The sequence below is a fragment of the Tachyglossus aculeatus genome, chromosome 1 (genome assembly GCF_015852505.1).
Source record: "Tachyglossus aculeatus isolate mTacAcu1 chromosome 1, mTacAcu1.pri, whole genome shotgun sequence".
In the NCBI taxonomy this organism is placed as follows: Eukaryota; Metazoa; Chordata; class Mammalia; order Monotremata; family Tachyglossidae; genus Tachyglossus; species Tachyglossus aculeatus.
Window position 1 is genome coordinate 144,658,947 of NC_052066.1, and position 17,217 is coordinate 144,676,163.

A 17,217-nucleotide genomic window follows, 5' to 3' on the forward strand; every position below is an offset into this window, starting at 1 on the left:
AAAACCATCATTAAGTACCATCGTCAGTATTAAATTTAGATTAAAAAAAAATTGGAGGTTGTGTCACTTGTGATATCCACGATCCAGCGTTCACATTTTAAAACCCCCCCTTTGGTTCCCGAATGCTGTCATGCTTTAATAGGGCTCATCTCTATGGAAACCGAGTGTGTGAAAGAGACATTTAGGGAAGTGCAGGCTGTGCCGAGGGTATGATGGAGAGGTTACAGGGCAACCATGATGAGAGCTGATTCGTTCTTGTCAGCACCTGGAGAGTTGAACCAAATAAATAGTACAGAGTACCTACCTGTGCTCACTGCCGGGATGTGTTTTGATCATGTTGATCCAATTACATAAAAAAAGCGCACGCGTGTGTGAGTGTGTGTGTTTATTGGCGAGCCCTGCTGCTTTACTCCATTAGGTGCCTCCAAAAAGACAGCTGAACCCAATCCAATGGCAACAGTGGAAACCACTTTTTTCCTATCCTTCCTAACGGCAGGCTTCAGAAACTCCAAAAATAAGCACAACAGAGCTAAAGGAGAGTATCCGGCAAAGTGCAGAACAGAAGGCCTACCCAGAGAGTAGAAGCGAAAAGTGGATTTTGAGGCTGTTCATCCAAGGTTATTAGCTCCATTTTTTCCCCAGAATTTTAGTGGGCCATCTGGCAAGATACTGCTGGCACTGCATCCTCTAAGGTAACTCTTATAGCACCTTCATAATCCCCTTCTCTCTCTTCTCAGCCGCCTCTGGGAGGATGAGAAGTCAAGTTAACAGATTTTAGTGGGTAGAGCACAGGCTTGGGAGTCAGAAGGACCTGGGTTCTAATTCTCGCTCGATCTCTTGTCTGCTGTGAGACCTTGGTCAAATGACTTAATTTCTCTGTGCCCCAAGTTACCTCATCTTGTAAATTGGGCATTAAGACTGTGAGCCCAACATAATAATAATAATAATAATAATGGCATTTGTTAAGTGCTTACTATGTGCCAAGCACTGTTCTAAGCGCTGGGGGGGATATAAGGTGATCAGGTTATCCCACGTGGGGCTCACAGTCTTCATCTCCATTTTACAGATGAGGTAACTGAGGCTCAGAGAAGTTAAGTGACTTGCCCAAGGTCACACAGCAGACATTTTATTTTATTTTTTATTTTATTTTATTTTATTTTATTTTGTTAGTATGTTTGGTTTTGTTCTCTGTCTTCCCCTTTTAGACTGTGAGCCCACTGTTGGGTAGGGACTGTCTCTATATGTTGCCAATTTGTACTTCCCAAGCGCTTAGTACAGTGCTATGTGTGCAGAGGCACATAGTAAGCGCTCAATAAATACGATTGATGATGATGATGTGGCGGAGCTGGGATTAGATACGGGGCAGGGACTGTGTCCATCCTGATTAACTTGTGTCTACCCCAGTGCATAGTGCAATGCCAGGTATATAGTAAGCACTTGACAAATACCATTAAAAAAAGATGGGCAATCAAGTTAACCAAGTGCATAGTGCAATGCCAGGTATATAGTAAGCACTTGACAAATACCGTAAAAAAAAACATGGGCAATCAAGTTAACCAGTTTCACAACTAAGATTTTAGATGGAGAATCTGTGCATGGGGATTTTATTAGTTATTGATCTAAAGTTCAAGTTTTCTTCCAATAACATGGTAAGAAAAAGTTGAAAAACCAGCAAGTCCTTTGAAAACAAGTCCCTGCCTTACCAAGGTTGATGAAGAGAAGATTTTGCCAGGGGTATATTATTATTATTAATTGGGAGAAGGCCCTGCTGCAGCTTTATCTTCTCCGTGCCCATCTGGAGGAAGGCATAATGGGCATTTTGGATGGTGTGGGGTTGGGCAACTCCTCTCCCACTTAGAGAGCCTCAGCGCTTCAATTTTGGAAGAGCTTACCAAGCAACGGTATTTATTGAGCTCTGTGTGCAAAACACTGTACTAAGCATTTTTTTAGTATTAGTCTCTCATATTTATTGGGCACTTACTGTGTGCACAGCATTGTACTAAGAGCTCAGGAGAGTGCAATGATATGACAGTCCCTGCCCACACGAACTGACAGTCTAGAGTGATGCAGAAGGGAGTTGAAGAAAAGGAAAAGAGGGCTTAGTCAGGGAAGGCCTCTTGAAGGAGACATGCCTTCAATAAGGTTTTGAAGGCGGGGAGAGTAATTGTCTCTTGGATCAATCAATCAATCAATCAATCGTATTTATTAAGCGCTTACTGTGTGCAGAGCACTGTACTAAGCGCTTGGGAAGTACAAGTTGGCAACATATAGAGACAGTCCCTGCCCAACAGTGGGCTCATGAACATTTCTGGGAACCAGAGAGTTTTCTAGCCTCTGTTTCATGCTGCAGGTGGCCACTGAACTTTTAATTTAGGAAACACCAAACCCCCTCCTTTCATCCATCATGAAAGTAGCTCATTAATGCATGGAAACGCCTCTTTTCCTCTAATCAATCAATCAATCAATTATATTTATTGAGCGCTTACTGTGTAAGGGGGAGGAGGGAGGTGGGTGAGTGAGAGGTTGGGGGTGAGATAGAGGAGATCGAGGTACAATGAGAAGGTTACCGGTAGAGGAGTAAAGTGTGAGGGCTGGGAGAGTACAGTGCTCTGCACACAGTAAGCGCTCAATAAATACGATTGATGATGGAGAATAGTGAGGTTAGGCAGGAAGGGGCAAGGTGAGGTAGAAGGAGGCAAGGTGATTGAGGGCTTGGAAACCAACGGTTGCTAAGCCCTTACTATGGTCCAGGCATTGTTACTCTATTATTACTCTATTTATTTATCTATTTATTTTATTTTGTTAGTATGTTTGGTTTTGTTCTCTGTCTCCTCCTTTTAGACTGTGAGCCCACTATTGGGTAGGGACTGTCTCTATATGTTGCCAAATTGTACTTCCCAAGCGCTTAGTACAGTGCTCTGCACACAGTAAGCGCTCAATAAATACGATTGATGATGATGATGATGATTGTTCTAACCTCTAGGGTAGATACAAGGTAACCAGGTTGGACACAATCCATGTCCCACATGGGGCTCACAGTCTTAATTCCCATTTTACAGATGAGGGAACTCGAGCACCGGGAAGTTAAGTGATTCGCCCAAGGTCACACAGCAGAGAAGTGGCAGAGTTGGCATTAGAACCCAGGCCCTTCGGACTTCCAGGCCTGGGCTCTAGCCATTAGGCCACACTGCTTCTGAGTGCCGCAGAATAGGTAGTCATGGCTCCTGCCCTTGAGGAGCTCACAATCTAGCAGCAGAGACAGACACTGAACAAATTACAGGTGTGGGAAGCACATAGTAGAGGACATGTTTTGTTTTGTTGTCTTGTCTCCCCCATCTAGACTGTGAGCCCGTTGTTGGGTAGGGACCGTCTCTATATGGTGCCGACTTGGACTTCCCAAGCGCTTAGTACAGTGCTCTGCGCACAGTAAACACTCAATAAGTACGATTGAATGAATGAATGAATGAATGAGCCCGTTGTTGGGTAGGGACCGTCTCTATATATTGCCGACTTGGACTTCCCAAGCGCTTAGTACAGTGCTCTGCACACAGTACTCAATAAATACAATTGAATGCATTGAATGAATGTATGTAAGTGCTGTGCACTTGGTGGTGATATGAGCATCGAATTGCTCAAGGGGTAAAGGCTTAAATGCCTGGCGGATACACCCATATACCTACTTTTTCATTTTCCCATTCCATCACTGTTACCAGTCATAATCTTAAATTTTCCCCCCATATGAATCCAGTATATGTCTGCCTGTCTCCTCTATTACGTTGTAACCTCTTTTAGGATTGAGACCACATCTTTTCCTTTCGTTGTACTGTATGCTTCCAAGCTTGTTAATATAGCTAACACTATATTAAGTGCAGCCTGGCCTAGTGAAGCAACAATGGCCTAATAATAATGATGGCATTTATTAAGCACTTACTATGTTCAAAGCACTGTTCTAAGCACTGGGGAGGTTACAAGGTGATCAGGTTGTCCCACAGGGGGCTCACAGTCTTCACCCCCATTTTACAGAGGAGGGAACTGAGGCCCAGAGAAGTGAAGTGACTTACCCAAAGTCACACAGCTGACAATGGGTGGAGCCGGGATTTGAACCCATGACCACTGACTCCAAAGCCCGGGCTCTTTCCACTGAGCCACGCTGCTTCTAATGGATAGATCACAGGGCTGGGAGTCAGAAGGACCTGGGTTTTAATCCTGACTCCACCACTTCTCCGCTGTGTGACCTTGGGCAACTCGCTTCACTTCCTCTTTGCCGCAGTGACCTCATCTGTAGAATGGGGATGAAAACTGTGAGCCCCATGTGGGACACGGACTGTGTCCAACCTGGTTAGCTTGTATCTACCCCAGCGCCTAGTACAGTGCATGGCACGTAATAAGCGCTTAACAAAAACCCTAAAAATAAGTACTATGGAATGAATTAAACCGAATGTTTGGCCGAGAGGATTCTCCTGACTAGAAATGACAGCTAGCTGCCTGAAGAATCAGTAGCTATAACAACACTAATCATAGGAGACAATTTCACCGTAGTGCTTCGAGCTGCCTCTTTGAATAGAGAGATTTTAATTTTTGCCCCCCAACTTTACGTACTTAGATGTGAAACTCGGTGTCTGAAGACTGTGAGCTTTTATCCGCGTGTGCAGATGGGATCGAAGAGGCTGACGATGCCTGACCGTTCCCCTCTTCCACACTGTGCACACGTGTTAGAATCACCCTTTGCTGGGGTCTGGGTTCTTTTCAGGTTGGAAATCATTGCTCCGCCAAAGAGCTGCCCTCACTACCAAACGCCTGCCCCCCAGAGAAGCAGCATGGCATAGTGGGTACAGCCCAATCCTGGGAGTCAGAGGGTCTTGGGTTCTAATCCCGGCTCCGCCACTTGTCTGCTGTGTGATCTTGGGCAAGTCACTTCACTTCTCTGGGCCTCAGTGACCTCCTCTGTTAAATGGGGATGTGAGTCCCATGTGGGACAAGGACTGGGTCCCACCTGATTTGCTTGTATCTACCCCAGAGCTTAATCAATCAATCAATCAATCGTATTTATTGAGAGCTTACTAGGTGCAGAGCACTGTACTAAGCGCTTGGGAAGTACAAATTGGCAACATATAGAGACAGTCCCTACCCAACAGTGGGCTCACAGTGCCTGGCACATAGTAAGTGCTTAACAAATACTATAATTATTATTATTATTATTACCCCACCTTGCAGCAGACAGGTCTGGGGCCTCACATTGTCTCCCAGCCAGTGGCGGTGTGCTTCTTTCTGCTCTCTGTGCCTTCAAAAACATTTCTTTTGCCACCCTCCATCAGGGGAATCTCTCCACTCCACCCCTGGGTCCCATCCTCCTTCCTCTCCCCCTCCTCCCCCTTTCCATCCCCCCCCGCCTTACCTCCTTTCCTTCCCCACGGCACCTGTATATATGTATATATGTTTGTACATATTTATTACTCTATTTTATGTGTACATATTTATTCTATTTATTTTATTTTGTTAATACGTTTTGTTTTGTTGTGTGTCTCCCCCTTCTAGACTGTGAGCCCGCTGTTGGGTAGGGACCGTCTCTATATGTTGCCAACTTGTACTTCCCAAGCGCTTAGTACAGTGCTCTGCACACAGTAAGCGCTCAATAAATACAATTGATTGATCGATTCAGTCATTCATTTATCATCACCCGTGGGAGCATTCCATAAAAGTAGAGGACATGGACCCAATCCTCGAGGAGCTAGCATGCCTTAGTAGAAAGAGCTCGGGTTTGGGGGTCAGAGGATGTGGGTTCTAATCCCTGCTCTGCTGCTTGTCTGCTGTGTGACCTTAGGCAAGCTGCTTCACCTCTCTGTGCCTCAGTTCCCTCATCTGTAAAATGGGGATGAAGACTGTGAGCCCCACGTGGGACAACCTGATCACCTTGTAGCCCCACCCACAGCGCTTAGAACAGTGCTTCGCACATAGTAAGCACTTAACAAATAATAATAATAATAATGATGGCATTTATTAAGCACTTACTATGTGCAAAGCACTGTTCTAAGCGCTGGGGATGTTACAAGGTGATCAGATTGTCCCACGTGGGGCTCACAGTCTCAATCCCCATTTTACAGATGAGGTACCTGAGGCACAGAGAAGTTAAGTGATTTGCCCAAAGTCACACAGCTGACAACTGGCAGAGCCGGCGTTTGAACCCATGACCTCTGACTCCAAAGCCCGTGCTCATCTCCACTGAGCCACGCTGCTTCTCTAATCATTATTATATGTGCTATGGGGTTGGAGGGGGATGAGTAAAGGGAGCAAGTCAGGGTGATGCAGAAAGTAGTGGAAGAACAGGAAAAGAGGGCTTAGTCGGGGAAGGCCTCTTGAAGGAAATGTGCCTTCAATAAGGCTTTGAACCAGGGCAGGGCTTAATTTTCTATCAGATATGAAGAGGGAGGGCATTCCAGGCCAGAGACAGGACGTGGGTGAGAGGTCGATGGTGAGATAGACGAGATCGAAGTACAGTGAGAAGGTTAGCATTAGAGGAGTTAAGTGCGCAGGCTGGATTGTAGCAGGAGAGTAGTGCGGTGAGGTAGGAGGGGGCAAGGTGATTGAATGGTCTTCTTCCTCATATACCAATTGCCTCTCCCAAAAGGTAAAGGGAAAGACAGCAAAAGTAGTGCAAGTGATATTCAAACCCACCGACCCACAACCAACTTCTTCTCAGGTTATCTGGAACGGCCTGGAAGGCAGAAGAAGGAAAAGAGGAAGCAGGCTAGAGGAAGTAATTCCAACGATCCATCAGTGTAAAGGAAAGAAGTCTAAACTAGGGTGATATGGGTGTGTGCATGTGTGCACCTTCAAGTGAGGGGGTAGAGAGCTAAAAGGAATAAAAGTCATTTGTGTGACCTTGGGCAAGTCACTTGCCTTCTCTGTGCCTCCGTTGCCTCGTCTGTGAAATGGGGATTAAGACTGTGAGCCCCAAGTGGGACAACCTGATCACCTTGTATCCCCACCAGTGTTTAGAGCAGTGCTTTGCACATAGTAAGCGCTTAACTAATACCACAATTATTATTATTATTATTATTATTATAAGAAATGGGGCCGGAGGACATGCGGGAAAGTACAATCAGAAAGTAATATGCGTAACTTAGAAGTCTATGAATCGTAGAGGAAATGCTTGTAGAAAGTCACCGCTTATTCTGGTTTGGTGAACACGTGATGGGGGAATCGTTAATGTTTATTGACTGGTTGGAAGATGTGTAGTTTGCTGGGTGTGGTCTCCAAATCAACCCTGGCTGAATATGAAACTCGTACCCTTCCATTATTCAAATGTAGTAATATCTGGCGGGGAGACTGTCTAGCAAAGTAGAGAGTGTGAGAAGCAGTTGGGAAGTAGCGTTGGGTCGGGACCGTCTCTATATGTTGCCAACTTGTACTTTCCAAGCGCTTAGTACAGTGCTCTGCACACAGTAAGCACTCAATAAATACAATTGAGTGAATGAAAAGAAAGAATATGAAGGAACCTGACTAAACACCCTCCATGCAGTTTATGGATGAGGGTCCGGGTGCAAGCGTTTCTGGTACCACCAAGTGTGACTGTGCCAGTGTTAACAGACTGGGCAGGGAGAATAATAATAATAATTATAATTGTGGCATTTGTTAAGTGCTTACTATGTGCCAGGCACTGTACTAAACACTGGGGTGGATACAAGCAAATCGGGTTGGAAACGGTCCCTCTCCCACATAGGGCTCAGTCTCAATTCCCACTTTACACATAAGGTAACTGAGGCACGGAGAAGGCCGCATGGGATTAGAACCCATGACTTTCTGACTCCCAGGACTGTGCCCTGTCCACTACTCCATGTTGCTTCCAATCAAGCATCCATTAAGAGAACTGTTTCAGAAATGACCTAATTTAAATCTCCAGAATCTCCAAATAGACCAAATTGACAACCAGAAGCTGAGTGATAAGATCCCCTTATCTTGCCTCCTTTCTCCTACCCCAACCTCACGTCTCTGGGTCCGGCTCAGACGATGCTGTCTCCAACGCGCTAAAAACTTGCCAGTGTTTCCCGAAGCCACATGTGGACATAAGCCTCGGGAGGACGGACGGACACTCTAAACTGCACAATTAAACCATATTAACTCTTCCCACCATGAGCCAGGAGTACCGGAAACAGAGGAGATCGTCACGACTCAACAGGACCTGGGTTCTAACTTGTCTGCTGTGTGACCTTGGGTAAGTCACTTCACTGGCTCTCAGTTAACTTATCTGTAAAATGGGGATTAAGACAATGAGTCCCATGTGGGACAGGGACTGCCTTCAACTTTATAACCTTGTAACTACCCCAGTGCTTGACACATAGTAAGCGCTTAACAAATACCATCATCATCATCATCAATAAATAAAAAAAACTGACTCCCCACACAGACTGCTATCTGGTCCTACAATACCATGGAGGTCCTCTAACTCAGATGCTCATTCGGTGGATGATGGCTAAGCAGCGAATGTGATTCGATTTGATGTGCTCGCTTCCTTGCCTGGAATGGAACTGGCCTGGAATTTAACAGTCCCAACTTTTTGAATCGTCCTGACCCAAAAATGCCAAGACCAATAATTTCATCTCAGTGCTTATTTATGCGGCCTCAGTCCATCTATGGCAAAGAATCACTAAGCCACCAAAATGCAGCCCTGAAGACAGCGGCCTTAATAATCAACTAAAATGCACCAATCACGTTAGCATCACCGAATCAGATTCTTCAAACAAAAGTCAGAAAGTGCTGTAATCCCAGAATAAAGATTTCCCTAAATGGCAAAGCTGTTTCTTTAAGCAGGCTTTATACCCCTGAGGTGAACTGAAAAATAAACTGTGGTTTTCAGAAATGTAAACTGCATTTGGTTTATGCCTTCTGAAGTTATTAGCAATACGGAAATAAAGATCCACTTTAAATCATTCTACTTCCTGGAGGGTTTTGCTAAACTGTTTCACGTGGAACCTAATTTTTATCCTTTTAGAAAAAAAAGTGTCCACCCTCCCATCTCATCATTTTTGAGAAATGTTGTGTTGTACACCCCAAACCAATGGGACAGAACCCAGGGTCAGAGTAGAGGAATAGCAAAGATCTGAAATTTCAATCCCCTTTTGCACTTCAGTAAAATACTTATGCATTTAATATGACAAGTTTATGAGGCTGATACAGAAATGGACTGTTCCCTCCTTCACCGTTGCTTTCAAACTGGTTCACGATGAATTTTGGATCCACCTAAGGAAACATGCAAAAGTCACGTGATTAGTTACCACCAGTGATGAATTTATTCTCTGACAGGTTGGGAGACTGGGAGGTGCCCCGAAGTCAAATATTCCAGTTAACTAAGAGCTGGGGCTGCCCGGGAGGGTCTTGAGTCACAGTGAGGGCTAGCAAGAGGTACAATGCTAGGGAAAAACCAAAGGCATTTATCGAGGGTTTTCTGTATGCAGAGCACTGTACTTAGTATTTGGGAGAGCATGATACAACAGAGTTGGTAAGCACATTCGCTGCCCACATCCTCAAAAATCTCCAGTGGCTACCAATCAATCCACGCATCAGGCAGAAACTCCTCACCCTGGGCTTCAAGGCTGTCCAACCCCTCGCCCCCTCCTACCTCACCTCCTTCTCTCCTTCTCCAGCCCATCCCGCACCCTCCGCTCCTCCGCTGCTAATCTCCTCACCGTACCTCGTTCTCGCCTGTCCCACCATCGACCCCCGGCCCACGTCATCCCCCGGGCCTGGAATGTCCTCCCTCTGCCCATCCGCCAAGCTAGCTCTCTTCCTCCCTTCAAGGCCCTGCTGAGAGCTCACCTCCTCCAGGAGGCCTTCCCAGACTGAGCCCCTTCCTTCCTCTCCCCCTCATCCCCCTCTCCATCCTCCCCATCTTACCTCCTTCCCTTCCCCACAGCACCTGTATATATGTATATGTTTGTACATATTTATTACTCTATTTATTTATTTCACTTGTACATATCTATTCTATTTATTTTATTTTGTTAGTATGTTTGGTTTTGTTCTCTGTCTCCCCCTTTTAGACTGTGAGCCCACTGTTGGGTAGGGACTGTCTCTATATGTTGCCAATTTGTACTTCCCAAGTGCTTAGTACAGTGCTCTGCACATAGTAAGCGATCAATAAATACGATTGATGATGATGATCAAGCTTACAGTCTAGAGGGGAAAAATGCCTACAGCAGCCCATTGGTCTAAGAAAGGACTGCAAGGAGCAGACATATTTGGGGAAAGGGAGTTTATTCATTGGATTAAACTCTAGCAGTGCTTAAGTTCAAGTATATAGTGGGGAATGCTGCCTCTCCCCCGCTGCCACCCCAGAAATCAGATCCCCCCACATTAGTCGATGAAGTTGTCACAGGTTTCTTTGCCCCTCAGATTAGCAGGGTGCCTCGGTGATGGTCCGTGGGGCCCAAGGTAGCTCTTGCGGGGAGGCAGATTATACGGAAAGTCCAGGTGGGCCAAGACTGTGGTTTTGAGTCCCTTCATGGTGAGGCAGGGGCTGACCACAACACAGCCTGATCACTGTAAACTCCTCTGGAAGGATTTTCCCCAGGTGGGAATGGGGCCTAGTGGAAAGAGCTGAGAGTCAGGAGGCCTGGGGTTCTAATCTCAGCTCTGCCATTGGCCTGTTGTATGGCCCTGGGCAAATAATAATAATAATAACAATGGCATTTATTAAGCGTTTACTATGTGCAAAGCACTGTTCTAAGCGCTGGGGAGGTTACAAGGTGATCAGGTTGTCCCATGTGGGGCTCACAGTCTTAATCCCCATTTTACTGATGAGGTAACTGAGGCTCAGAGAAGTTAAGTGACTCACTTAAGTTAGTCACTTGTAATTTAAGAAGTTACAAATCATGTAACCTCCCTGTTCCTAGGTTTCCTCATCTGTAAAATGGGGATGAGATACCTATGACTGTGAGTCCCACGTGGGGCAACCTGATCACCTTGTATCCCCCCAGCGCTTAGAACAGTGCTCTGCACATAGTAAGCGCTTAACAAGTACCATCATTATTATTATTATTTTTATTACCTCACGGATCACGAGCCCCACATGGAACATGGAATGTGTCCGATTTGATTATCTGGGAGCTGTCCCGGCACTTAGCTCAGGGCTTGGCACGTGGTAAGCACTCAATAAATATCATTATTCTTAAAATCAAAAACAATACTGCCGGCTTCTGGCACTTTTTAGGGGGGAAAGTACCATTTAACCGGCTTTTCCTGCTTTGAGTGATGCAAGCAGACAACATAAAATAATTTTCGCAACAAGATTTTTTTCCTTTTCTTACTGTGTTTCCCAAAATGGCTGGTTTTCCAAACTTTCTTAAAAACTATGCTGTTATATGAGACATTGCTCTACTGTCCCCATACCACTTCCCATTCCATGTTTCAAACAAAAAATAGAGCCCAATTTGAAGTGCATGCCACACTGAGCACTCTCTCCCACAGACTCTTTTAGAATACTTCCTCTCATGTACATCATCATCATCATCAATCGTATTTATTGAGCGCTTACTGTGTGCAGAGCACTGTACTAAGCGCTTGGGAAGTACAAATGGGCAACATATAGAGACAGTCCCTACCCAACAGTGGGTACATGAAAAGTGAGAGTCAGTTTGAGCATTTTAAAACTGCTATTATTCTAAGCGGCAGATATTTCCCCACCATGTCACAACAGAACACTTCCCCTAGAATGCCTTTTTTTTTTTTTACGGTATTTGTTAAGCTCTTATTATCTGCCAGGCACTGTATGAAGCGCCGGTGGTAGTTACGAGCTAATGAGATTGGGCCCAGTCCTTGTTCCACATGGGGCTCATACTCTTAATCCCCATTTGAAAGATTAGGGAACAGAGGCCCAAAGAAATGAAGTGACTTGACCAAGTTCACGCAGCAGAGTGGCAGAGCCGGGATTAGAACCCATGACTTTCTGACTCCCCGCTTTATCCGCTGGGTCATACTGCTCTTCTGTGTCTCCCACCAGAATGTTTCAGGGGCAGGCACCAAGCAACAGACCAAGAGAATATGCCAAGAAGACAAGAAATCAGAAGCACACAGAGAGAGGAGCGGGCCCTCAGAATGGGCCGCCATCAGCAAAATGCAAAAACGAACATCTCCAAGATGACGCCTAAGTTGCCAGTGGCAATGGGAATGACTCTTTGAAGCGAGTTTCCCATTGACACCACCCTGAAAAGCAGTTTGGCCTAGTGGCTAGAGCACGGGCCTGGAAGCCAGAAGGACCTGGGTTCTAATCCCGTCTCTATCACTTGTCTGCTGGGAGACCTGGGACAAGTCACTTCCCTTCTCTGGGCCTCAGTTCCCTCATCTGTAAAATGGAGATTAAGACTGCGAATCCCTCATGGGACAGGGCAGCGTCCAACCCGATTAACGTGTATCTACCTCGGTACTTAGAACAGTGCCGGGCACACAGTAAGAGCTTAACAAATACCACAGAAACGAAACAAAAATAAATAAAAATATTTTGGAGCTAGGGGTCGGAGTTTGAGTCGAGAGTAGAATTTTATTTGCCAGCCTGTGTCTGTGTGTAATGGTGTCTGTGTTCCTGTTGAATATTGTGAACCCAGATCTTTGGTGCAAGTCTCAGTGTCTTGAGACCCTGTGGCTGCATCCCGATTCACCAAATTAAGAGAAAGGAGCTGGGTTCTAATCCCGGCTCTGCCACTTGTCTGCTGTGTGACCTTGGGTAAGTCACTTCACTTCTCTGTGCCTCAGTTACCTCAAATGGGGATTAAGCCTATGAGGCTCATGCGGGGGAGGGACTGTGTCCAACCTAACAAATTTATATCTAACTCTAAGCTTAGTACAGAGTCTGGCACACAGTAAAAAATTAAAATGAGCAGCAAGGAACAAGCTAGGCTTTAATGCAATATGGAGAACCCCAAAGAAACCTCCCATCTCATTTAGAGTCACTTCACTTCTTTGGGCCTCAGTTAACTCATCTGTAAAATGGGGATCGAAGCTGTGTGCTCCACATGGGACCGGGATTCTGTCAACCCGAATTGCTCGTATCCACCCCAGAGCTTAATACAGTGCCTGGCACATAGTAAGCGCTTAATGAATATCACAATTATTTCCACAATTATTATTAAAGCCTAGTATTTTCAGTTGGTATTCACTCTGACAAGGAGTGACACTCGCCAATCGTTAGGAAAACTGCCCCCTGGATGCAGCCCAAATCCTGTGTTGAACTCTGCCTACGGAGCACATTCTTTGTGCTCCACATAATGATGGCATTTATTAAGTGCTTACTATGTGCCAGGGTAGATACAAGCAAATCGAGTTAGACACAGTCACTGTCCCATGTGGGGCTCACAGTCTCAATCCCCATTTTACAGATGAGGTAACTGAGGCACAGAGAAGCGAAGCGACTTACCCGAGGTCACACAGCAGACATGTGGCAGAGCTGGGATTTAGAACCCATGACCTATATTGCTCAGAGCAGGTGGAGCTCTGAGAGTCGCCGAAGTGGACACAGGTTAGAAGGATTTCACTTCACCCGCCCCAAATCTACTGCCCATCCCCAGGCACAGAGGCTTAAAGTATCCTCCTAGCTTTACATCTCTTCACTGAAGTAAATTAGAGAAACCTACCTGATTCCATTCGTATGGTTTTGAATACCACTGGGGAACAATTGCTTCTCGGGATTGCGATCCGCAGACTAAACTGAAATTGGACAAAGCATAACTTGGCAATTATCACATCTGGCTGAGTTTTTGCTCAGAAGTAAAGCACTTAAAAAATCTACAGCTATGGGGATGGACTTAAGAGGGCTACATATTTTTCTTTGGACTATCAGTATCAGGCCACTATAATAAAAAAAGTACATCTTGACCCTTACCGACAGGGAATAATGATAATAATTGTGGTATTTTTTCAGTGCTGGCTATGTGCTTGGCACTGTACTAAGCATTGGGGGGATACAAGCAAATCAGGTTGGACACAGTCTTTTAGACTGTGAGCCCACTGTTGGGTAGGGACTGTCTCCATATGTTGCCAACTTGTACTTCCCAAGCGCTTAGTACAGTGCTCTGCACACAGTAAGCGCTCAATAAATACGATTGATGATGATGATGATGACACAGTCCCCGTCCAAAAAGGGGCTCATCCCCATGTGACAGATGAGGTAACTGAGAAGTTAAGTGACTTACCCAAGGTCACACAGCAGACACGTATGGAGCTGGGATGAGAGTCCACATCCATCTGACTCCCGAGCCCATGCTCTAACCACTAGGCTGGCTGACAAAATTTATCAGCGGTGACAAGGCACTATAGCTTCTAACCGCCTCTTATTCCCTAAGCCTATGTTCATTTATCTAACCTTACCAATTCTAGTTAAGTTTTTTTAAAAAAATGTCTGGTTATCTGCATCCACTCAATTACTATGGATCGTCTGTCTGCCCAAGTTATTTCCTCAAGCTCCCTCCAGTACAATAACAGTACATTTTAATTAATGCTGCCTGGAGGTTTTTCAAATGCACGGTTTATGCCTAAACAGCAGTGACAGCTTGTAAATACAATTAGCTAGGAAATCTGAAGAGGAAAAATTATGACTTAGCAATGTGCACAACTACCCAAAGTAGGATTATGCAGTTGAGGCTTTTGGAACGATGGCTTTATTTTCTTTTCTATTTTTTTTTTTGGTACTGTGCTTTCAATCATAACTAAAATCTGTAGGGCTAAAATTCCAGGGAAAAGGGAAGGGGAGTAACTCTAAGGCATTCTTCCCCATCCATCCCTCCCCTCTTCATCCCCCTTCTGTTTTCTCTCCCCATCTCCCTTTCATGCATTCATTCAATCATAAGAGAAGCAGCATGGCTCAATGGAAAAGAGCCCGGGCTTTGGAGTCAGAGGTCATGGGTTCAAATCCCAGCTCTGCCAATTGTCAGCTGCGTGACTTTGGGCAAGTCACTTCACTTCTCTGGGCCTCAGTTACCTCATCTGTAAAATGGGGATTAGACTGTGAGCCCCCTGTGGGACAACCTCATCACCTTGTAACCTCCCCAGCGCTTACAACAGTGCTTTGCACATAGTAAGTGTTTAATAAATGCCATTATTATTATTATTTATGGAGCACTTCCCTTCTACTTTCTCTCCTCTTTCCTCCACCTCTCCCCCTCCTCGTTTTTCTTTCCTTTATCTCTCCCTTCCTTCTCTCATAATAATACTAATACTGGTATTTTTTAAGCACTTACTTTGTGCCAAGCACCATACCAAGTGCTGGGGTAGCTATGGTGTAAGCACATAGGACATAGTCCCTATCTAAGAGGGAGGAAAAACAGGTGGTTTTTTCCCCTTTATCAAGGATGAAAAAAGTGAGGCCCAGTGAAGGGAAGTGGTTGACCAGGGCCACACATCAGGCAAGAGGCAGAGCTGGGATTAGAACACAAGTCTCCTTATCAGGCCCGAGTTCTTTCCACTGAGCCACGCTGCCCTCTCCTCTTTCCTCTACATCTCCTCCTCCCTTTCTCTGAGGAACCTTCCCTGCTCATCCTCTAGGCCGTAAGCTCGTTACAGGCAGGGAGCCTGTCTGCTCATTCTGTTGTATAGTCCTCTGCACATAACATGTCCTCGATAAATACCACTGATTGATTGATTCTCCCTTTTTCCGAACAATCTTTCCTTTCTCTGAGCTCTCTTCCCTTTCTCCTCTTCCCCTTACCCTGTTCTTCTTTCCCTTCTCCTGCTTCCCTCCCCACCCTCATCCCTTCTTTCCTTTCTCTCTTTCCTCTCTTATTAGTACTTTCAAGTGAGCAGAAGCAGTGTTGACTAGGGAAAGAGCACGGGACTGGGAGCCAGGAGGACCTGGGTTCTAATCCCGGCTATGCCACTTGTCTGCTGAGCCCCCTTTTTCCTCTCCCACTCTCGCCCACCCTACCTCCTTCCCCTCCCCACAGCACTTGTATATATTTGTACAGATTTATTACTCTAATTATTTTACTTGTACATATTTACTATCCTATTTATTTTGTTAATGATGTGCATATAGCTTTAATTCTATTTGTTCTGACGATTTTGACACCTGTCTACATGTTTTGTTTAGTTGTCTGTCTCCCCCTTCTAGACTGTGAGCCCGTTGTTGGGTAGGGACTGTCTCTATATGTCGCCAACCTGTACTTCCCAAGCGCTTAGTACAGTGCTCTGCACACAGTAAACGCTTAATAAATACGATTGAATGAATGAATGCTGTGTGACCTTGGGAAAGTCACTTCTCTTCTTTGTGCCTTAGGTACCTCATCTGTAAAATGGGGATTAAGACCGTGACCCTCATGTGGGGTAAGGACTGTGTGCAATCTGATTAGCTTGTATCTACCCTAGAGCTTAGTACAGTGCCTGGCACAGCACTTAACAAATGCCATATTTTTTTTTAATTCCTTTAAAAATACCATTACTCATTCCCAGTGTCTGTGAGTACATGGTAAAATTCCAAGAACGTTGGCAGGAGGATTAAACTGATTGGCATTATTCACTAGATGTTAATGTACCCTAACCATCTGATCATCTTTAGCATCATGAGGTTTAATCAAACAAAAAGAAAAGGAAATCTAGTAAGGCAAGTGAGGTCTTGAGTTTCTGATTCAGAGAACAGCAGACATTGATGATCAAGAGATCAGGGTTCCAGACCCTGATTATTTAAGGTGACGCTGGACAAATCACTTACAACCTCTGGATCTTGGTTTCTTCCTGTAATATACCAAAGCTCTCCCTTATCTATCTACAAGGGTATAAAGATAACCTAGAATATAGAGGGGGTATTCCAAGTTCTCAGTAAATGAAACAGGCCACACCAATTCAAATTATTATTAGTATTTGTACAGTGCTCTTATAAACATTCAATTAATTCATTCATTCATTCATTCAATCATATTTATTGATACCATTGATTGATTATTATGGTGGTTGTTAAGGACTTACTATGTGCCAAGCACTATATTAAGCACTGGAGAAGATGCAGGATAATCAAATTGTACACAGCCCCGATTCCACAAGGGGTTCACAGCCTAAGGAGGAGGGAGTAGGATTTAATCCCCATTTTACAGATAAGGGAACTGAGGCACAGAGAAGTTAAGCCCAAGGTCACACAGCTGACAAATGGCGGAGCCAAATTTAGAACTCAGGTCTTCTGACTCCCGGCCCCATGATACTATTCATTTTGTGTACCTCTTGATAAATTTTCAGGTATAAATG

The 17,217-nt window shown here is 45.0% G+C and overlaps 1 protein-coding gene across 2 annotated transcripts in view; it reads right to left on the reverse strand.

Annotated features, from left to right (window-relative positions):
* Positions 1–9,124: 9,124 nt before the first annotated feature.
* The window catches only part of TDRD9 (tudor domain containing 9), a 125,264-nt gene continuing 117,171 nt past the window's right edge, over positions 9,125–17,217 (reverse strand). For both annotated transcript variants that reach the window (XM_038743285.1, XM_038743284.1), the window contains exons 35-36: positions 13,623–13,695; positions 9,125–9,237 (exon numbers count right to left, since the gene is read on the reverse strand). In XM_038743285.1, the coding sequence (XP_038599213.1) occupies positions 9,136–9,237; positions 13,623–13,695 (175 nt within the window). In that variant the 3' untranslated portion in view covers positions 9,125–9,135. The remainder of the gene's footprint in view (positions 9,238–13,622; positions 13,696–17,217) is intronic.